Here is a 22,743-nt window from a genome sequence, read left to right as displayed (position 1 = left end):
GACTCCATTCTCCTGGCAGATTCTGTATCCCTGCCCCCTCTTTGGAAGTCTGACAAACACACACCTCTTTTCACCCGTGGCCTCAGCAGCTTCTGCTCCCTCCCCAGGAGAATTTCCAGGGCCAGATGCGCTAGAGTCCCCACAGTCTCTCCAAGGGGCTAGGATTCCACAGCAAGCAGGTCCATCCCCACTTCCCTGGGGATCTGGCTTTTTGACGGATCTGGTACCCAGGCCCTGGCTTGCCCTTTCACACCTCTCTTGCTGTTGCCCTTAAAAATCCAGAACCTAGGATGAAGGAGGAAGAGTCCCAGCAGGATGTGGTGACAGGAGCTCCGGAGTGCAAGTGAGGAGGCCTGGGACCTAGTCTCAGCTTGGCCACAGACCACTTGTGTCCTTGGGTGAATTCCCTTCTCTGAGCCGCAGGCTTCCTATCTGTACAAGAACAGGGAGGGTTGAGATGACCTTCAGGGTCTCTTTTTGGCCCTAATAATGTGAGACATTGACTGTCTCATGAATCTCTTGAATGTGGATGGGATTGAAAATTGCATTTCTAACCCCAGAGGTTGTTATGGTACCTTTCCCCTTCCTTAGAGCACTGACCACTAGTGAAGTCATCCTGTCCCCTGAACAAGGGATGTTCAGATGATTTCCTTTATATGACCAGAGCTGTCAAGTAATTTTCTTGAGGTCACACAGCTGAAATGCGATCTGCATTGGAGCAGGCATTGATTCTACTGTCAGTATATCCTGTATGAACTACTGGCTTTGTTGGTGGATACTTGGTGAATGAATGAATGAATGAGGGGAGACTTAAACCTGATTCTCCCGATCCCCAGAGCCTTGAGATCATGGCTTAAGCCCTTTTCTCTATAGTTTAGACATGTTTCCCTTGTCCCCCATTCTCCCTTCCACTCGCCTGGTTATTCAAAGGCAGATAAAGTGTAAGATTCTTTCTCCCTGAAGGCCAACTCTGATTGTAAATTACCACAGAGAAGGGCCTAGCTGAGAGCAGCTTAAGAGGGCCGGCCCAGTGGGTAGGAGCTTGCAGTCAGCCCAAGTCCCGAAGACTTGAAAGTAGGCTGTCCACGGGCAGCGGGCCAGGATCTGAGGCTGGGAGAGAAGACAGTCATCGCTACCATTTCGCTAAGCAGCCACTTCCCACAGCCCCATGAGCTGGGCACTGAAAAAAAGCACCTTTTTAGATTAACAAAGTGGGATGCTGAAAGATGAGATGGTTTCCCTAAGGGCAAACAGCCAGCCCACTGTCAGTCCTAAAAATAGGCACCCCAAAATGGTGGTGGTGGTGGCAGCGGTGGTTGATAATAGCATTATTGGTGTAGCATTATTATGATTGGAAGTTCAATGATTGGGCTCTTTGGTTCCCGTCTCCCTCTTTGAAACTGCTTCTCCACATGACCCTCTTCTACTCCTCCCCCAAGGAGAAACTGAGGGCTGGGACAGTGAGACGGTGGCCTGGAGTGTCTGGCTGTTGGTTAGTCCCAGCGGAGGAAGAGAGCTTGTCATTTGAAACTCTCCTCCCCCACCCGAGCGCGTGTCTGCCAGAGGGGCAGTGTCAAAGTCTGTCAAAACACCCTTCCTAGCTGGCTTGCAAATGCAAAGCCCAGGGAAAATAAATAAAGAGCAGTGTTGGCCCGAAATAGACTTACAAATATGCACGTTCTCCAAAAGTCGCATTTTACGGGCAGACAGTGCGGCTCATGTTCCAGCTGCTCGACAAAGACCGGAGGCATGGATGCTTCTGGGACCAGTCCAGGGAGGGGGGCAGAGCCTCCCCCAGCGAGCCCACTTCCTGCTTGGCCACCGGAAAGCCAGCTGGCCGAGCTCCTGCTCCTTACCAACTGGAAGGTACAGGGGTGGGAGCACTGCCATTACCGTATGTCTGCGCGGTCGGTCGCTCTTTGCAAATGGGCACCAGACAAGGCCACTGGCCTTGGGTCCTCTGCCTTACAATGGGAGCAGCGGGCTGATAACAACAATACTGATAATAATAGCTGCATTTTTTGAGTACCTACTATGTGCCATGTATTTACACATACTATCTCACTTAACCTTGCAACCATCTCTGGCATATGGATGCATCCCCACTTAACATAGGGAAGACCAAGGCTCAGAAGAGTCAGGAGTTTGCCCAGGGCCACAGAGCTAGAAGAGGCCAAGTTGGAGTCAGATTTTGATCTGAATGAAGTACTAGCCCCTATTTTGCCCAGTACTCTGCATTATTTTATTATTATTATTTTTTAATCCTCACCTGAGGATATATTTTTTATTTATTTTAGAGAAAGAGGAAGGGAGAGAGAGAGAAAAAACATCGATTGATTGCCTCCTGTACGACCAGGGATCGAACTTGCAACCTAGGTATGTGCCCTGACTGGAAATCAAACCCACAGCCTTTTGGTATACAGGATGATGCGCCAACCAACTGAGCCACCCGGCCAGGGCTCTGCATTGTTTCTGGTATTCGTTTATTCATTTATTCAATAAATATCTTTTGTGTGAAGCAACCCATTTTCTTGATGGTTTTCAAAGAATGGAAGTTCCTCTGCCTCCTAGGTCAGGGGTGAAGGGCAGTGCTGTCACTGTGTTGCTCTGGCCATCTCTCATTGGCCTAAGATGGGAACTCAAGACTTCTGAGCTAGGGCCCGAACTGGGTGCCTCACCGCCTCACCTCTGCACCTCACGCTCTGTCCCCAACCATGAGAGCTGGGAACCTGTTTGCTGGGGGGATGGGCTCAGGCAGGAGTCCCACTGTGAGGCTGGGACTAGGAAAGATCATTTAACGCCATAGGAGGTCAGGGCTGCACCAGGCTGCAGGAGGCTGCACCAGGCTGCACCAGGCTGCACCAGGCTGCACGAGGCTGCACCAGGCTGGCCGCTGCAGTTGGGGAAGTTAGTTCAGGGAGGGCAGGTGAGTTGCCCAGCATCACATATAGCACGTTGGTGGCAGAGCTTATATCTCAGAATCCCAGACTGGCATGCCATGTCGCCAGGCTAGCCTCCCTGAGTTGGTGAGAAACATCCAAACAGCCCAGGTATTCATTTGTTCGTTGGTTCGTTCGTTGGTTTGTTCGTTCGTTGGTTCATTCATTCATTCATTCATTCATTCGTGGAAGGGGGATGAACCAATGTGGGCAGTAAACCTAACGCTTCCCCTCCAAGCACAGAGGGGAAATGCAGCTGGCTTTCACTGCCCAGGTCCTCTCCTCCGCATCCCCTCAACATCCAGCCTGACCCTGGTGACCTGCCCCAGGTCCCCGCCTAGTCATCATCTTGAGCAACACTAGCAAATACAGGTGCCAGGTGCCGGACACTGTGCTAAATGCTGTTTGTGTATTCATTGGCGTGATCTCCACGACAGCCCAGAGTGCTCTTATTCTGCTTCACAACTGAGAGCCCTGAGGCTAGAGAGGTTGACTCACCTGCCGAAGGTCACACAGCAGTGAAGAGGCAGCTGGGGCCCCGGGAGCTCCCACCAGCAGGCTTACTCTGGGGGTGAAGAAGGAGGTGTGGAGGCAAGCCAAGGGAAGGAGGAGCTGGTGGGCAGCCGCAACTATTTATACCACACCTTCGGGCCTTGTCATGCTTGCTGGCATTTGTGCCAGCAGAAGCCGTGCCTCTGCCAAATCCTAGAAGGAAGAGCCCAGGGCAAGGACCTGGGGCCAACCTCTGGGGGACGTAGGGTCTGGGTATTTCTCCTGCACTCTGGGGAGAGACCACACTAGGCATGCAGAACCACAGGCATGCCCTTGACCCTGACATCTGCTTCCTCCCTCTGAGGGAACCAGAGTGGGGACCTGGACCATTTGGAAAGGGCCATTGGGTGGCAGATTAGGGTCTGGCTGTATGCAGCGAGTTTGGCCATTGGGACCGAGGAGGTTGGGGACCGTGGGAAGGACTGACTTGGATTTATGGGAGCTATGCAGGTCTCTTATAGGGGGCACTCTTTGGAGCCAGGAAGTGATGGCACAGGAGACAGTGCCCAAAGGTTTTAAAAGCCTTCTTTATCCCCATCCCAGGTGTCTGCCTGAGTGGCCCCACTGTGTGGCAGTCACCAGGCAGGCAGAAAGCCTCTGTCTCTGTCCTTGTAGAGATCACCAGAATCTCCCATCTCTGCCCCGGTACCTCCTGCGCCACAGAGGTGAGGGATGTAAGTGATGACTCACCCAGGTCCCCCACCAGAAGTAGACGAGGGACCCATGTGCCCACTGGGTCTCTGAGGACATGATCCAGGCAAGTGGTCATCTCAGGGTCAGGAGGAAAGTTTCCCATAGGTGGTGCCTGCGGTACACCTGGGTGCTCTCCCCAGCTTGATGTCTCGGAGGGAGAGGGGTGCAGTAGGGAAAACTCATTCCCACCCAGCCATCTGCCAAAGCATCCGGCACACACACTGGCACCTGGATGACACGTCTTTTGCCAACCCGTGTTAATAAAGAGGACGTGGCTGCCACAAGAGGACGTGAAGGAGAAAGTGGTGATCTTCTGGTCTCTGGGGAAAGCAGTTCAGAGAGGCTTGGAGCTGGGCTGCGGTGGCAAAGTGGCGTTCCCGCGATGTTTGGGGAGGAGCGCTGTTGGCCTCCTGCGTTGGCCTTTGCACCATCCTGGAGGACTTCTCACGTTTAGCTGGGAGAGTGCTGTGGGGTGATCACCCGAAGAGAACGATGGTTCTAATCATGACCGACAGATTTCGAATGTTTACCACCTGCTAGGCAATGGGCTTGGCGCTTTATAGGTGTTACCATCCCGTCTTCATACCAGCCCTACAAGAGAGTTCCCATTATTATTTCATTTTAAGGATGAGAAATGGGAAGCATAGAGAGACTAAGCAGCGTGATAGTGAGCACTGGAGATAGGACTCAAACCCACGCAGTCTGGCCCCAGGTGCCATAGCCACTGTAAGACCACTGAAGCTCACACTTTGACCTTTATATGAACTTGATTTGAGTCCTTAAGATGAGTCTTTAATACCCATTGGCTCCTTCAGTAGTCTGGGTAATTTGTGCACATGGACTTGGGCTGCACCCCAATCGCCAAGGTGACGTAGGTTGACCATTTGCCTCTCGACTGCCAAGCAACCGAGCAGATCCCTTTTCAGATGTCCAGATGTGGGCAACATCTGGCAGACTGGCAGGACTTTTCTGGCAGTCATCCAGATGTTTCCCGTTTCACTCCATGTAGACACAGCCGGGACTTGCATCCCTCTGGACATGCTTATGTGTGGGAACTTCCTGGTTGAAAGTATTTGCTGGTTTTATTTTTTATTAGTTTTGAGAGAGAGAGAGACATTGATGTGAGAAACATCAGTTACCTTCTGCACGAGCCTTGACCAGGGCTCAAACCCACACCTCGGGCATGAGCTGTGACTGGGAATCGAACCTGCCACCCTTTGGTGTATGGGATGGTGCTCTAACCGACTGAGGCACACTGGCCAAGGCTATTTACCGTTTCTTTTAAATATGTTTTATTGATTTTTAGAGAGAGGAGGAGGGAGAGGGAGAGAGATAGAGACATCGATGAGGAAGACACATCAATTGGCCCCCTCCTACATGCCTCGCACTGGGCATCAGGCCCACAACCTGGGCATGTGCCCTGACCGGGGATCAAACCGGCGACCTCTTAGTCCATGGGTCCATGCTCTACCACTGAGCCACACCGGCTGGGTATTTGCTGGTTTTAAAACGCCGCCTCGTGGCTTCACAAAGACAAGATGTTGGCTTTGGTTCCTCCCTGCGATCCGGGCCCGAGAGACATAGGATAAGCTGGAGGAAAACCCGGGCTTCGGGCAAGTGGCAGTAGGTAAAGCAGAAAACTCCTTCCCTCCCCAGCCCGGGAAGCCGGGGCGAGGCTGGCTGGCAGAGAGCATTGCAGGCAAGTAGCTGCTGCGTGCTCCCTGCAAGAGTTCCCGACTCTCCCACCCTGTCCTCCGGAGGCTTTGAGCAGATGGTCTCAGAGTAACAGAGCAGGAACTGGTGATGAAAAGAGACTTGTCAGCGAAGAGGCATTCTTGGGCATTAATGAGCATGAGAATAGATCTGGGGTGAGAAGGTTCGCAGAGCCTTCTGGAGGAAAGGAGTTCAAGACAATGCAAAGTTAGGATAATGAAGATTTAACAGAAAGTCCTTATTTTATAGCGAGCACCAAACAGTGAAGGAATTAAGACTGTGAATGAATGACCAAGCGAATGAACGAATTGGTAGAGGTATAAATTGGTGACTGGGACTTTGACAGCCAGGGCCTGACCTGACTGTAAGTACTGACAAAGGGAAGGATCCTGTGCTTGTCCCCTGCAACCGGCTTCAGCTCAGGGTGCAGGACAAACTGGCTGAGTCCCCGAACTCACCTTCTCACTGCGCACCCCACCCCCATCCCGCTCTGCAGGACCTCTGGTCACCAGGTCCTCCGGCTCCTGGCCAGGGCAAGGTTGGAACCCAGGTGGCTGCAAAGTTGATGGAGGCTGAAGCCTCCACACCCTGAGAAATTGCAACCCTCTTCACCTTCCCAGTTGCTCCCCTAACCCTAAATCACTCCATCTGTGCCCCTTTGGGAGCTCCAAATGACAAAGCCGGGAGGTACCTGAAAGCTCATTGAACCCAGCTTTCCCATTTGACAGAAAGACAAACTGAGGCCCAGGACAAATAGGCTGAGCATTGCAAGCAAGTAGCTGCTGCGTGTTCCCTGCAAGAGTTCCCGACTCTCCCACCCTGTCCTCCGAGGTCACAGAGCCCCATTATTTTAGAAGGATTAAGGAGGTTCCCACTAGACTTAGGATAGATAACACTGCACCTTTGAGCAGGGTAGGGGTGGGACAGGAGGCGTCTGGGATTCTTGGGCCCGGGTAGCTTCCTTGGGTCTTTCCTGGCCTCTGGGGCCAGGAATAGTAGTTCTTAGTGTCTGGGATCTGACCCTCCCAAACATTTTATGGGAAAGGCAGTAGAGTTGGGGGGTGGTACTCAGGGATCTGCTCTCCATTCTGGGCCTTCTGTTGTGGCTGCTCAGCTCCAACCCTTGATCCCTGTCTCTGTAGACAGCTCTACCAGCATGGAGGTCAGGCTGAGGCTGAGGGCCAGTCTTAGACCTCCCGCCCTGGCAGGAGCCTCTGCGCCAGCCCCAGGTGCAGAGGAGTACTGAACACGCCTCCTGGAGACCCTCTCCCCCTCTTCCCACTAAGCACACCTGAGCTGTCAATCAACAGTGTAGCGAGGAAACCCTTCCCCAAAGCCACTGACTTGTGCAGGCACTGAAGGTGTGTTTCTACCTGGACACCCAAGAAGGTGAAGTTGGGTGTCAGCTCTTGATGCTTCTTCTCACCTTCCTCCTCTGGAACCTGTCACACAGCCAGGGCTGTGCCTAAACTGTGGCCCAAATGGCTCCAAAGGCAGACACTAAGAGTGTGTGTGTGTGTGTGTGTGTGTGTGTGCGCGCGCACGCATACATAATTGTGCATGTGTGCATGCCCCCAAGGTTTGGGGAGCTGGCTCTAGAACTCTGGGAGTTTTCAAACATGTAAGATTCTAATAAAATCTAATATTGTGAGAAGACTACTCAGCTAATCAGGAAACGGGTTCAGATAAATCCCTTTATTTCTCTTAGCTTCAGTTTTCTTGTTTGCAACTGGGAAATAATTCCTAAGACTAGAAAACCTGTAGGAAAATGGTCTCCAGGCTGTAAGGTGCTGCGTAGATGCAGCATCATTCAGTGCCCAGCGTGAGGGGGTCAAGGACAGGAAGAAAAATGGCTCCGTCTTGGGAACACGAGGGCCTGAGCAGCCCCCAGCGTCGCCTTGTGCTTTTTGCATCTGGGGCTGGCCTCCATGACCCTCCACAGAGCCCAGGCAGCAGGGGCTGGGGGATCCCCAAGTTCTCAGAGGGGGAGATTTGCCCTACGGCTTCTCAGTTTTTTTCCAGGCAGTAAGGCTGGGGGTACAGTCCCTTTCCAGATCGCCACCCCAAACCAGTCATGGTGGCCCCTTGGGGGGCTTGATCGCTTTGCATTATGTGCCTTTTTATCTTTTAGCTTCTGGTTTACCCTCAAGCTTCTCTTTGGTGCTATAGGATCCAGGAGAGTCTTGCAACATCCCTGGACCCATAGATGTGGCCTGGGTGTGCTGTGGGGAGGAGAGAGCTAGGGGTCCCCGAAGCTTTTTCCTGAGCCGAGAACTGGAAGGCGGCCACCTGCGATGTCCCAGTGAAGCCGATGGGATCCAGCACATACTAGTCAGTGGTTCCTGACACTTGGAGTGATGACACAGCAGGACCTACCCCGTGTGCCCTGCCACCCTCCCTCCCCAGTTATACAGCTTCTGATTAGGGATGAAGAGGAACCCACTTTAGAGAGCAGCTCTCCCCACATGGGGTCCACCCATCATCCAGAGACGTTAAGTGACTTGCTTTGGGTCACAGAGCAGGCTGGGCAGGCAGGTCCCCTCTCAGCCTCAGGGGCCCACTGGTGTTGCCCGGGGCACCCGTCCGCCGCTTGCACCTCCTCCGTTGCCTCCGAGCTCGAGCTCCCGGGAAGAGCTGGCTGGAGCACGGATACAGAGATGCCTGGGGAATTGTTTTACATATTTGTTAATCGGGTCTCCGAGAGAGAAGGGCCCCGAGCTCATCAACCAGGAAGGAATCCAATTTGGCTTTTATGGCCATGGTTATTGGTCTTATTTTGCGGGGATCTTTTTATTTTATATTAATGCAGTGATCTGGAGGCGGGGGAGCTGACTGGCTGCTGGGCCCAGGGGGTCCTCTGAGCTCACAGGGAACTCCAGTCTGCGGCCAGGACTTGGGACGGGGGTGGGGAGACGTGTGGGGAGGGGGCGGCCTGGAGGTTGGCCAAGGCATGCAGTGAAGGTTTTCAGGAACCTTCTGACCCTTCAGACAAGGGGTGTTTGAGGGGCTGGCTGTATTTCACTGGTTGTAAGTGTTGCTGGTTTTATTAAGCTTTTATTGCCTTGTCCTCAGAGATACAAAGCTGCCCAGTAGGTGCCAGGAGCCAAGCCTGTGGGTCTGGGCTGTGAGGCCTGAGTGTGTAGGCAGAAAGGGGTGAAGGGGGGGAAGAGTGGGTCGGTGGGGGGATTCCTCTGGTCAGTCTGGTCAGTGGCTCCAAGGATGGGCTCTGACCCCAGCCTGCAGAGGCTCCGATTCTAGCCCCGCCCTGCAAGCTGCCTCGTGGAGCTGAAGCCGAAACAAAGGTGACATTAGGTAAATGCCCAGTGCTGGGTGGGCACACAGCTGTGCCTAGCGGATGCGCAGCTCCCCGCCCAAGCCCCTCACATGGGCCTGGCAGGTAGTGAGCCGTTGGCCTTCTATTTCCTTTCCCTGCCTGGCCCCACCAGGAGGTTGGCAGATCTGGGTGAGCTGTTTGTGTGCCCCTCCCCCCAGAACATAAAGCCCTGTTCCTGGCCCAAATGTCATCATTTCTCCACCACACCCCCTCTTGGCTGGAGGAAGAGGTCCTTCAAGGCTTCAAGGCTTAAGCCCTGGACACAGATCCAGGAGGCTGAGTCCATCTCCTGCACCAGGGGGCAGCCAGCGTGAGCCCCGGTGGGGGGAAGGTCAAAGGCTAGATCGCTGTTGGAGGAAGGCCGGGCCCCAGGGAGAATGGTCCTGGACCACCTGCCACAGAACCGCCTGGGGAGATGGCCGAGCACGGATTCTTGCCCTCCATCCCACCCCCCGAATCCGGTTGGCCAGGTCTGGTGTCCGGCCTGGGAGTTTGCATTTTCACAAGTGCCTTAGTGCCAGACCCACCTTCCAGTCTGAGGGCGACGTGGCAGAGGATGAAAGTCAGCTCCGGCCCACTTGCAGACCTGCTGGGAGCCAGGGCCGCATCTGGGCCCCTTTCCAACCGCGAAGCTCAGAATGATCATGTCCGCTGCTGTGACTCAGCAGGTGGGGTACGGCCATCCCCGTGTCACAGATGAGGAGACTAAGACTTGCCCAAGGCACCCAGCTCGTGGCAGAGCCAGGGTTTGAACCTAGGTCCATCTGACTGCAAAACCCACGATGGCTCCCTCCTCCTCCTGAAAACCAGGCCCTGGTGCGCTCAGTACGTGACATCCTCGGAGTGGGGGAGCTTTCTCTTCCCCGGAGCCCACTAGCCAGCGAACACACGGAACAGAGCACAGTCACAGTGGCTGTCGTGATCATTAACATTGGTTCCTCTGGTGCCGGCTGGGACAGTTCCCGGGTGATGTATTGACAGGAGCAAAGCTTGTTTGCCTGATATATATGGAGCTGTTGGGCTTACGAGTCAGTGCCCACAGCTTCCTCGCCAGCTGTCAGCCTGGGGCGGCCAGCTGTCCCTCAGACATTCAGCCCCACAGCCTGCCCTCCGAGAAATGAGGGTCCTGGGCAGGACACACAGAGCCCCTGCCCGACTCCCTCCCCTCTCCACCCCCACCTGGGCTCCCAATAAATAAGCCCAGATGTTCTTTGGGGCGGGGAGGGGCATCCCCTGAATTTCCCGCCCTCTGCTGGCAGTTTTAGCCCACAAGAATGGAGTGTACTCCTTGGGGGCAGCAGGTCTGATGGGAGAAGGTGCAGGTGTCTGCCTCAGCTGCAACCACAGAGCCAGGTTTTCTTAGGCCTGGGAGGGGGAGGGGTGGTAGGTTTAGGGTCTTCTTGCTGGGGGAAGGGCTCAGACATGTGCTGACAGTCACCTGGCTATGCCCCTTCCTCTACAGGGCATTTCCTGGCTCTGTTGCCATTTTCATTTGAGATTCTAGGTAGGGCTTGGGGCTTCTTGGGATAAAACTTTAGGAAGATCCTAGGATCCAGCTGCTAGGAAGGGCTCCCTGCTTCACCTCCACTTTCCCTCTGAGATGCTTTTCGCCCCATTGTATTAGTCAGGGTTCTTCCTAGAAACAGACCAATAGGATATACAAGGATGGATGGATGGATGGATGGATAAATAGGTAGGTAGGTAGATAGATAGATAGATAGATAGATAGATAGATGATAGATAGATAGATGAGAAGAGATTGGCTCACATGATTGTGGAGGCTGAGACGTCCAAGTTTTATAGTTGGCAAGTTGGAGACCCAGGAGAGCCGATGGTGGAGTCTGTCCGGAGCCTGACCCCAGGAGAGCTGGGGATGTGAGCGTCTGTCGGGAAGCCAGCAAGGCCAGGACGAGCCAGTGCGTCGGTCTGAGTCTAAAGGCTGGAAAAGGCCAGTGTCCCAGCTCCAGCAGTCAGCAGTCTTACTCAGCCTTTTGATTATATTTAGGTCTTCAGTTGCTGGGAGGGGGCCCCCCCACATTAGGGAGGACAAGCTGCTTTACTCTGCACACCCAGAATCATGTTTAGTCAAATGTCTGGGCGCCCCTGGCCCAGTCAAGCTGACACATTGAATTAACCATCACATCCATGTTCCCACTGAAAGGAAGGCCCGGCTCCTTAAACTGGTAGCGACTTCCTTTGCATCATGACCAGAGCTGTCACCGACCGAAAGCAGAACTGCCGAGACCCGAGTGATTTCCGGTCTCGTGGGGATGGTGCACGTTTGCTAGAGAGCAGTGGGTTTCTCGGGTGAGTATTGACCTCTCAGCTCTGAGGGAACGCAAGGGCTGCTGGGAATGGTGCAGAGAATGTGGGCTTCAGGATAGGTAGGCCTGAGGTTCAAATGCTTGTTCCACCTCTACTGGCTGTGTGACCACAAAGGAGTCACTTAACTTCTCTGATTGTTTATTCCTCTGTACAATGGGCATGCTCCTAGTGCTCCCTTGCAGGACTGATGCGAGTATGAGAGGGCCCACAGAGCACTTGCACGTGGTGGATGCACAGCTAACTATCATGTATGATTTTCTTTAAGGGTGCCAGAGTTTCTGCATTGAGCTAGTTGAGCTTCACCCCATCTGTGTGATTTTGCCCCAGTTTGGCCTCCATGTCTTCAATGCTTCTGCAGCCTCCTGGCCTGAGCTGGAATACCCAGGTTTTTGAGAAGAACTTGGGATTCTGGATGGTAGGCAATTAGCCGAGGCATCTGAGTAGTGGCAACCCCTAGGAAGATGGGGTACTCGGACGTAGGATGGTGATGCCTGGGAGGGACGGAGCCCTCTTCTTCCCATTCCTGCCTTCTCCTCCTCAGACGAGCTGAATTCGCCAAAGGGGCAGACAGACCCGTAACCAGGAAGGAGACGAGGACACGGTGTCCCGGCTTCCGCGTGTGGGGGTAAATGGAGTTGTTCAACCCAAAATATCTCCTTTTGAACCTCTGCCCAAGTCTCTCAGCCCCAGGATAGGAGAAGCAAAGACCTCAAGATGTTTCCCAGGAACAGAGCTGAACCAGGGAGGCTAAACACCCCGAGACAGGAAGAAAAAGCTGATTAGCTCCTAATTGCCATTAAATTATAGATACATATACGTATTTTAAGTTGAATCTGCATGTCTAATGTGATTTTTTGGATTACATTTTCATAGTCTGGCTGGGGTGGGGCGTGAAGGAGGAGGGAAGTGGTAAACAGGCTGCAGGCGGGCTGTGGTGTGGGCTGCGTCCCTGGGGGCCGCTCTGGGAAGAGCGAGGCCGGGTGGGAGGCCGGGGTGCCTTTGAGCAACACTGCTTCACACCAAGGCCCGTCGTGTCCAGATGGGGACGGTCATCCGGCATGACTTGAAGAACGCCTCCTTCCTCACACCTACGAACAGCTTCCCTTGGGGGTGGTGACCACACGATGTACGGATGAGGTGTTACAGAAGTGGACCCCTGAAACCCATAGAATTTTATTAACCTGTGTCACCCCATCTGTGAAAGGAAGGTGTTGGACTGGATGTGCTCTGATGTCTGTCTGGGTCTGGTGGGCCAGGATCTGCTTCCTGCTCATTGTAAAGGCCCCTCTCTCCATCGGGGGAACAGGAGATTCCACACTCATTCACCCACTGGCATGTGCCAGCGCCCTCTCTCCCCAGGTCCTGCTGCTTTCTAACCAGCATCTCTCGTGCGTCCACCTGGGCAGACCCTGCTTGTTTTCTCTCCTTGGGGACAAAGCCCTCCTCCCATGCCTCTGACAGGAACTCCTCAAAGAGTTGTAGGCAGTTAGCAAAACCTCTTCTGCACACATTCTATTGTAAAATAACATTTATTTCTGATTCTAAAAGTAACACTGTACCTGATTATTGAAGAAAAAGTGGGAATGGACGAGTACAAAAGAGAAAATAAAAATCACCCACAATCCTCCCAGAGATAACCACTGTTAATGGGTTTTTGAAAATGCATATATATGTGGATTTTTTTGTTTTGTTTTCTGTTCTAAAGTTAAGATTATGCTGCAAAGGTGACTTTTTTGAGTTGTCCAAGCCTGGCCCTTGAAACTGGGCCAGGTTCTTCCTTCTGAGGCTCCCCAGGGTCTGCTGTGGCCTTTGAGGGGGCTGCCCTGCTTGCTTTTCCCAAGAGGAGTGTCCACCTTGGTGCACGGGCCCCTGGGAGGTCCAGAGTTTGTATTTTTTTATCCTCACCCGGGGACATTTTTGCATATATCTTCAGGGAGAGAGGGAAGAAGAGAGAGATAAACATCGATGTGAGAGAGACTCATCGAGTGGTTGCCACCCACATGACCCCAACTGGGACCAGGGACAAACTGCAACCAAGGTACGTGCCCTTAGCCGGAACCGAACCCGGGTCTCTCTGGTACGCAAGCCAATGCTCTAACCGTTGAGCTAAACCGGCCAGGACCCAGAGTTTAATTTTGACCACCTCTGAGTGTGTGTGCATGTGTGTGTGTGTGACAGAGGCAGAGGGACAGGCAGCAAGAGAGCACACGTGTCGGTCACTAAGCAGGAAGGAGCCTGTGCCAAGGGCCCACCCTAATGGGAGAGCATAAAGCGTGATCATTGTCCCTTGTGATCAGTCCTTGACTGAGCCAATGACAGGTACCGAGGGAGCCACCCTTAGCTCCTTCCCATGCAGCAGCTGTAGCTCCTCGCTAAGCTAATCAATTCCCATCATTTGAAAAAGGAAAACAAATTCAAGATTTGCAGCTCATCCTGTGGAGGGGTCTGGGGTGGTGGTTGTCAGCTGAGGCATCAGAGGCAGACCCCACCCCCCAGCTGGGCCTCCCTCCGTTTGGTGGGGTCTCTCAGATGACACCCACTCTCCTTGGTCTGCAGATTGGGGCCTCTTGGAGATGCTGAGGGCACCGCAGCTGGAGGAACCTGGGCTTTTACCCAGAAGAGGAGACAGGGCCCCAAGAGAGGATGGAACATGCCTAGGGCCACACAGGGAGTTGCTGTCTGAGCTGGGTCTGGAGCCATGTCGCTTGACCACCAGTCTGGTGTGATTGCCCACATGGCAGCTTTGCTTTTCGGGGGTGGATGGAGGTGGACATGTGGGTGGTGAGGGGGTGTGGAGTGAGGGACAAAGAACCCAAGTCCACTTCCTGCTTGTCCATTTCATACTCCCAGGATCCTTCCCACCCAGGCAGCAGAAACCATCCTCGGCCATAAGCTTCCATTTGGTGTCTGACTGTCCTCTGTCCGGGGGAAAGTGCTATCTAATATATAACCCAGATCCTTCAGTTTCCTTCCTTCCTTCAGCAAGTATCTGCTAAGCACAGACTCCCTCCAGGATCATTTTAGGCAAGCAGGGAACATGACAGCCAGGTCCCTCCCTCGGGGTTCATGTCCACCCGCCTGTGGGGCTCTCACTGGCAAGCAAAATGACTGTGCCCAATATTTTGGTCACTTAAATCCAGCAAATGCTGTTCCCCGGGCATGGAGTCCCATGTTGGACAGATACTACTGCTATGTGACCAGCCATCCTAACACTCGGTGATATGTGACAACCAGGGTCTCATGCTTATGGACTCTGTGGGTCAGGACAGAGCACAGGAGCGGGTGGCTTAGCTCTACCCCATGGTATCTGGCCTCAGCTGGGAAGACCTGAAGACCGGGGGCCGGAATCACCTGGAGGCATGTTCACTCACATGTCCAGTGGCTGATGCTGTCAGCTGGGTTATCAGCAGGAGCTCCTACATGTGGCCTCTCCGCGTGGGCTAGCTTGGGCTTCCTCACAGCATGGCGGCTGGGTCCCGCCGATGAGTCCCAGCAGAGCCCTCCCTTTGTTACCTAGCCTCAGTAGTCACAGAGCACCGCTCCTGCGGTGGCTTACTCAGGTTCAAGGGGAAGGAAGGCAGACAGTACTTCTTTGTTTTAATCCTCCCCTGAGGCTATTTTTCCATTGATTTATTTGAGAGAGTGGAAAGGAGGGAGGGAGAGAGAAACACTAATGTGAGAGAGACACATCAATTGGTTGCCTCCCACACAACCCCGACCAGGGCAGGGGATTGAACCAGCAACCCAGATAAGTGCCCTTGACTGTGAATCGAACCTGAGACCCTTTGGTCCACGGGCCGACACTCTAACTGCTGAGCCAGACTGGCCAAAGCCAGACATTACTTCTTGAGGGGAGAAGTCTCAAAGGCACATCGTGAGAAAAGCACGTGGGATGGGAGATGCTGTTGAGGTCGTCTTTAGCAAATACAGCGTGTCATGTGCGTTGTTAGGAGTTCACGGCCTTTAGGGAGAAGCAGACTACAAAAAATAGCTGTCATTTCCCAAGCACTTATACCTACCAGACTGTGGTCAGCCTGCTGTGTGCATCATCTTCCAACACCCCTGTGGTGACTACCATTAGCCCCGTTTTGGGAAGACTGGCTCAGAAAGGCTCCTCTGCCTACCGTAAGTCGTACAGCTGGGATCTGCACTGTCTTCTGCCTCCAAGGGTAGTTCTTTACAATGACTGTTACACTGCCTCTGCCTCTCCCTCTCCATCCCTAAGTAATCTTTCCCCGCCAAAGTGTGGTGAGAAGCTTAGACAAGCAGCTGGTGTGCTCAGATCTGAGAAGGCTTCTTAGCAGAGATGACACTTGAGTAAGGCCTTTAAAGATGCGTTAGATGTGGACATCTGGGGAAGGGAGTGACATTCCTAGTGGAGTAGCAGTAGGACAGAGGGGCCCCCAAATCACCAAGGAGTGCTTCTGTGACAGACCCAGAATCCTGGCCTTTGACTCCCCGATACGCTAACACATTGTAAACGTACACCCTGAAAGGCAGGCTGAGACTGGGGATGGGGTGGATGGACTTAGTCCCCAGAAAACGTGCCAGAGTGGCCCCTGCCCCTCTCCACTGTATCACCATCAGCTTCCTTTGAAGGCTGGGATGGGGCCCAGGCTCCCACAGCCCCCTGCCTCCCACCTCCACAGGTGGACTTGGTTTTGCTCTTTGGAGATGGAGCCAGTTGGAGCCACCTCTGGCTCACACTCAGGAGTTTCTGACAAATCGGGCCTCTGCAGTTTATCTCTTCATCAGGCTCGCTTTAGGGCATCACAAAGGGGAAGTTTAATTATTTCATTGATAGGAATCGTGCCTATTACAGGAGCAGTTCCCGCCCCTTCCAGGCCTCGCTCCCTTTCAGGTCTGCTGGGCCCTCTTCCTCTCCCGCCCACTGTCAGCCCCTTGCTCACTCTGTTCATCTCTTTGTTTCCCTGTTTAGGTCTGTCTTCCCCACCCAGGTCCCCTCTCCTCTCTGTCTCTGGTCTCTCCCATGTCCCGTCTCTTTGTCTCTGTTTCCCTCCTTCCCCTCACCCCTCTTCCTCACTTTCTCTGGGCTAACGGCAGCCCCCTCTCTTCCCGGACAGACTGTCTAATTGAAACGAAGCACTCCAGAGAATGTTAATAGGAAAGGCAGCATTAATTAGCCAGCTCTGGCATAATTAGCTTCCTTCTCTCACTGCCTGACATCTAACTGGATAATGAGTCTCTCTCAGTCCAAACAGAGGGCAGGCAGGACAAGGGACAGGCCATGCCCAGGGATGCCAGGAGGCTTCCTGCCTTCAGGCCACCCTGCTGGAGCCCTCCAGCTGCCCAGCCCTGCCCTCTCCTGCCAGGCCCTCCTGCTGCTTGTTCCCAAGTCTTGGGGAGACAGATGCCTGGCCCTTGCCCGTGCCCAAAGGTTTGACGTTGCTGGAGCTGCATGTTAAGTGGTCTGAGCCTGACAAACAGTCGCTGCAGCTGCAGCGTCCCACAGAAGGGGTGGAGGTATTGAAAGTTCTTGAGGAGAAGCTGTGACTCCTAGCACAGCTGCATGGGCAGTGGCTGAGCACATTACACTCCCCAAAGGGGAGCAAAAAAATCTGTTTCTGTGACAAAATAACTAATGTACTACACGGACAGCACAACGCTTCCAACCTTGAACCTCCCCACACTTGAGTGAGGCAGGAATGGCCACTCCTATTTTACAAAGACTCTGAGGTTTAGAGAGGTTCACTGTCTTGCCAATATTCACTCGACCAGCACCAAACCAGGGTCCATCTTGTTCCAAAGATCATGTTCTTTCCCTTTTACCTTGATACGTCTAGAAGGTAGTTTATAGTTGCTCCTTAAATAAAAGTAATTGCAATGGAGTCACACCTCATGTTGGCCGTGAGTTCCAAAATCAGAGAATGAAACAATAACTGGGAAATCATGCCTAGTCCAAATTTCCCTCGAATACCCCTTACACGGGGAGCAAAATCTCTTCTGCTGGCAACTGGCCTGTGATTCCCCTTTTTCTGTGGCCTTGAAAGCCACAATCTAGTTTGGGGGAATGATGGGCAAATAGAATTTTCCTTTTTGTTTTGTGCACATGTGGTTGAGTTCAGTTGAGTTAAACGCCTGCTTGGTGCCATTCCACTGTAGTACTTTTAGTTGGTTATGATTGGGCAGGGTTAATGCCCAGCGCTGGGTGACTGAAGCCACGGCATCGTCACCCTCTCCCTCTTCTGTAGGCTATGGACTCGGAGGATGACCCGTTGTTGCAGGATGTGTGGCTAGAGGAGGAGCAAGAAGATGAGGAAGCAACGGATGAGGCCTTTAGGAGAGCCCAGAAGTCAGGGCCCCAAACTGGGGCGGGGGGGCAGTGTTGCTGGCGGCACTGGTCCTTGCCCTCCCCGCCCCCAGCCTCGGGCTTCTGGAGTACCTTGGGTTGGGCCTTCACCAATCCGTGCTGTGCGGGGCTGGTGCTCTTCCTGGGCTGCAGCATCCCCATGGCCCTGTCCGCCTTCATGTTCCTCTACTACCCGCCGCTGGACATTGACATCTCCTACAACGCCTTTGAGATCCGAAACCATGAGGCCTCCCAGCGTTTCGACGCCCTTGCGCTGGCCCTTAAGTCCCAGTTTGGGTCCTGGGGGCGCAACCGGCGCGACTTGGCTGACTTCACCTCTGAGACGCTTCAACGCCTCATCTCAGAGCAGCTGCAGCAGCTGCATCTCGGCAACCGCTCGCGAAGGGCCGCCAGGGCCCCACGTGCTGTCCCTGTTGTCCCACCTTGTGGCCCAGGCCAGTGGAGGGACTCCGCTGCCGCCGGAAAGCCAGTAGCCAATCAGAGCAGACGTCTGCGACGCGAGTCGACCCTGGCAGATCTGGCAGCCAACCAGAGTGAAGCCCCGATGAACCAGGGGCTGGACAAGAATGGGCGGCACCAAGTGGATACCCCGCCCACCGTGGCCAATCAGAGTCGTGCCCGCCGGGGCGCCTCGCGTTGGGACTACTCGCGCTCCTATGTGAGCGCCAACACCCAGACGCATGCGCACTGGAGAATTGAGCTCATCTTCCTGGCACGTGGCGACGCGGAACGGAACATTTTCACCAGTGAGCGCCTGGTCACAATCCACGAGATTGAGCGCAAGATCATGGACCATCCAGGCTTCAGGGAGTTCTGCTGGAAGCCCCACGAAGTGCTCAAGGACCTGCCGCTCGGCTCCTACTCCTACTGCTCCCCGCCCAGCTCGCTCATGACCTACTTCTTCCCCACTGAGAGGGGCGGCAAGATCTACTACGATGGCATGGGCCAGGACCTGGCGGACATCCGGGGTGAGCAGGCCAGGGTGTGGTTGGGGTGGGGCCTGGAGGAGACTGGGTTTGAAGCAGCCGGGGTGGGGGATTTGTAAGGGGTGGGGCCTGAATGAGATGGGGACGGGGCTTGGCGGGGTTGATGGGAAGGTCTGACTCTTGGCTCAGTGCTTTAGAGGCTGGTAGGAGGTTGGGGAGGGATTTGGCTGTGAAGGGGGGCTGAGCACTGGGCAGGCTGAGGGCCATGTGAGGAAGGGTTGGTAGCAGGGTTGGGTGTGAGATGAGACCCCAGGCAGGCAAGGAAGGAAGGAGGTTCGGACACACACCTGGATTGAGGGGGATTGGGAGTCACGCTGTGACAAATTAGAGAAAGCATGGGGAGGGGCTTGGGCGTGAGGTTGGTTAGAGGAAGCCCGGGTGTGGTTGCAGAGAACCAGGTATCTAGTCTGAGAAAGTTAGGACAGTGGCTGGGGTTGAAGGAAGACCGAGGTGGGGTTAGTTTGAGGTAAATTAGGGATAGGACTTGGAGGATGGAGCAAGCCAGAGAATGGTTGTAGGGGTGGGGCTTGGGTGTGCCTTTTAAGGGGTGCGAGGGCAGGGTTCTAGGCAGACGAAGGCGGGACTGCAGAGACTGAGCCTTGGAATTAGCTGAGATTCAAACAGAAATGAAGATGTCAACTTAGTGGGAGCCACCTGTGGGGTGTGTGGGGGAGGGGTGCAGGTCTGGGAGTTCTCTAAACCATCCCTCTGTCCTGTTAGGAACAGTTCAAGGTAGCTTGAGGGGCAGTTTCCCAGTTTCTTAGAAGGGGTGAGGATGACCTTGATGGAAGGCTGGTAGGATGTGACCCGCTGAGCTCCTGGACCCCCGTCCCACCCTTGCACCTGCAGGTTCCCTCGAGCTGGCCATGACTCACCCCGAGTTCTACTGGTACGTGGATGAGGGCCTCTCTGCAGAAAACCTCAAGAGCTCCCTCCTGCGCAGTGAGATCCTGTTTGGAGCACCCCTGCCCAACTACTACTCTGTGGATGACCGCTGGGAGGAGCAGCGGGCCAAGTTTCAGAGCTTCGTGGTCACCTACGTGGCCATGCTGGCCAAGCAGTCTACTAGGTAGGAGGTCCGGCCACACCAGTGTGTGCCTGCCTGTGTGTACTCCAGTAAAGGGCTTTATTAGGGTAGGGAATTGGTTTCCAGGTGCTTCTTTCTCATACACCCCGGATCCCCTTCCTGCAACCTGTTATCTAGGAAGTCTTTCTTTCCAAATCAGAGGCAGAGCTACATATATCCTCACCATCCCTCTGACAGGTCAGAGCCTCCTTTTCTTAATCATCACTAATGGTTAGTGAACATGACAACTCTGAAGGAAGTAGGAAATCCCAGAACTCTTGCCCTGGAGGTCTTAGGTATTGATTTTCTCCTGCAGTGGTACTTGAGGGCTTTCTGGAAAGAGTATTTTTTTAAATATATTTTAAAATTATTTTTAGAGAGAAAGGAAGGGAGAGGGAGTGAGAGATAGAAATATCAATGAGAGAGACACGTTGATCGGCTGCCTTCCTGCACGCCTCCCACTGGGGATTGAGCCCAAAACCTGGGCATGTACCCTGACCGGGAATCAAACTGGCTACCACTTGGTCCATGGTCGATGCTCAACCACTGAGCCACACCAGCTGGGCTTTGGAAAGAGTCTAACCAGGGATTAAGGAGTTTCTCTCTTCCTCTATATCCAGGGAGATCGTTGACAAGTCACTTCACTTCTGTGGGCCTCAGTTTTCCTACTTGTATAATGGGGATGATGATTCTTCTACCCTTCTGGAGTCAGGAGGAAATGAGCTAAGAGATTGGATGGTGGGTGCTTTGGTTGTCCTCCAAGCCTTGGGATGTGTGTCTGAGAATATAACTAGGCCCCTCCCCACCAGCAAAGGGCATCAAAGTGTTCATCTGTCAGTCCTTCCGGGCAATAATTCCAATGCCTGCAAGTCTCCTGCCCTGCCAAGCTAGCCCTGGGCACATTCCTTCTCTTACTCGTCTGTTACACTGAGCAACTACTGTAATAACCAGAGCTAACATTTACTGAGCGCTTGCTGTGTGCCACACTGTTCTAAACCCTTTACACAACATCATCTCATTTAATCTTCACACTAGCCCAATGAAGGAGGTGCTGTTATGATTATCTTCATTTTACAGTTGAGGAAACTGAGGCACACCACAATTAAGTAAGTTGTCCAAAATTACAAAGCCCAGAAGAGGTGAAGTGGGGTTAAAATCCAGGCTTTCTCATTCAGAGCCCCCATCCTTGTGTTTTCCATGCCAGTTGCTGCATTAGGAGCTCCTCCCAGCCCTGCTGCTTTGCCAGGCTGGATTAAATGCCCTTCCACCCGCTGCCACAGTCCCCTTTCTTATCCCTAAGGGAGGCAGGAAAGAACACACAGGCTTTGGAGTCAGATATATCTGGAGTCAGATCCCAGTTGCTCCACTTAGCTGTGGGAGTGTCAGTGAGTGACTTCACCTCTCTGAGCTACAATTCATCACAGCCCTTGTCCATCTGTATTTTAGTTGTTTAAATTCCTTGTCACTCAAGATGCAGTCCTCAAATCAGCAGCACCTGCAACACATGGGGCTTGTTAGAAACGCAGAATCTCAGAATCTCCACGTCTTTCCTAGACCTACAGGATCTCCAGGTGACTTGTGTGCACATTCAAGTTTGAAGATCTGGTTTTATTATGTCTCGATAGAGTGAGAGTTTGTTGAGGACTGAGATTACTCCCGGCTCATTTCTATAGGCCTACCCCCTTGCACAGTGCCAGGAACACCTTAGGGATTTGTTTGGGGGAGAGAAAGAGGGAAGAAGAAGCCCCGGGGAAAGGTACTTGCCTGGGTTGGGAAGCTGGGAGGGGCTGGCTATAGAAGGATCTTCAGAGTTTCAGATGCCAATGATTACCTCTGCCTAGTATGTTCAGCTGCTGAGGCAAAACCCCTGCCCTGGGTGAAAAGCCTTTCTTTCCCTTTCTATCCTTCCAGAGCTTCATAGGAATGGTGAAAACCAGGATCCTTGTAGTCTTGACTTAGTATCTTCTTTTGAATTAATAAAATCTTTTTATTATTTTATTATTGGTTACCCAAGAGATGGCAATGTGCACCTTGACTTATTACAGAATAATACAAATTGTCACTTTTACTACTTCCCTGATAATACTAGTATCTTAGAACACAGTTCATTGCATTTATAACCCTTCAGCCTTTTGCGTTTTTGTTGCATGCATTTTAATTCTATATACATTTTAAACCTCATAAGACATTACAGTATTATTTTACTGAGTCAGTATTCATTTATATTTACTCACATATTTACCTTTTCTGTTGCTCTTCATTACTTTCTACAATTTTATGTTTCCCTGTGGGATCATTTTCCTTGTATCTGAAGAACTCTCTTTAGTATTCTTTTTAGTGCAGGTTTGCTGGTTATAAATTCTCTTTTGTTTGCCTAGAAAACATCTTTATTTTACTTTTAGTTTTGAAGTAAATTTCTGCTGGTTTAGAATTATAAATGGGCAGTTATTTTTTTAATACTGTACTTTAAAGATGTTGATCCATTGTGCTCTGATTTCCATCATTTCTGTGGAAAAGTCAGCTGTCAATCGTTTTGTTGCCCCTTTGAATGATTGTCTTTTTTGCCGTGGTTGTTTTTGAGATTTCTCTTTGTCTTTGGTTCCACCAGTCTTACTATGATTTATGTCAGTGTGGTTTTCTTTGTTTTGCTTAGGGTGCACAGAATATTTTGAATCCATGGGTTGATAACTTTCATCAGTTTTATGAATTTCCTGGCTATTATCTCTTTAAATACTGCCTCTACCTCACTTTCTGTCCCCTTTCCTTTTAGGATTCTAATTACATGAATGTTAGCTCTTTTCATT

The 22,743-nt window shown here is 52.6% G+C and overlaps 1 protein-coding gene across 1 annotated transcript in view; it reads left to right on the top strand.

The window, feature by feature from the left end:
- The window catches only part of DISP3 (dispatched RND transporter family member 3), a 43,092-nt gene that overhangs the window by 1,698 nt on the left and 18,651 nt on the right, over nucleotides 1-22,743 (top strand). Inside the window, exons 2-3 of the mRNA XM_036255968.1 lie at nucleotides 17,769-18,855; nucleotides 19,723-19,942. Of these exons, the coding sequence (XP_036111861.1) occupies nucleotides 17,772-18,855; nucleotides 19,723-19,942 (1,304 nt within the window). The 5' untranslated portion in view covers nucleotides 17,769-17,771. The remainder of the gene's footprint in view (nucleotides 1-17,768; nucleotides 18,856-19,722; nucleotides 19,943-22,743) is intronic.

Source organism: Molossus molossus, unplaced genomic scaffold (genome assembly GCF_014108415.1).
Source record: "Molossus molossus isolate mMolMol1 unplaced genomic scaffold, mMolMol1.p scaffold_m16_p_12, whole genome shotgun sequence".
Taxonomy (NCBI): domain Eukaryota; kingdom Metazoa; phylum Chordata; class Mammalia; order Chiroptera; family Molossidae; genus Molossus; species Molossus molossus.
Note: the sequence above shows the minus strand (reverse complement) of the source record. Positions and strands in the feature narration are given on the sequence as shown.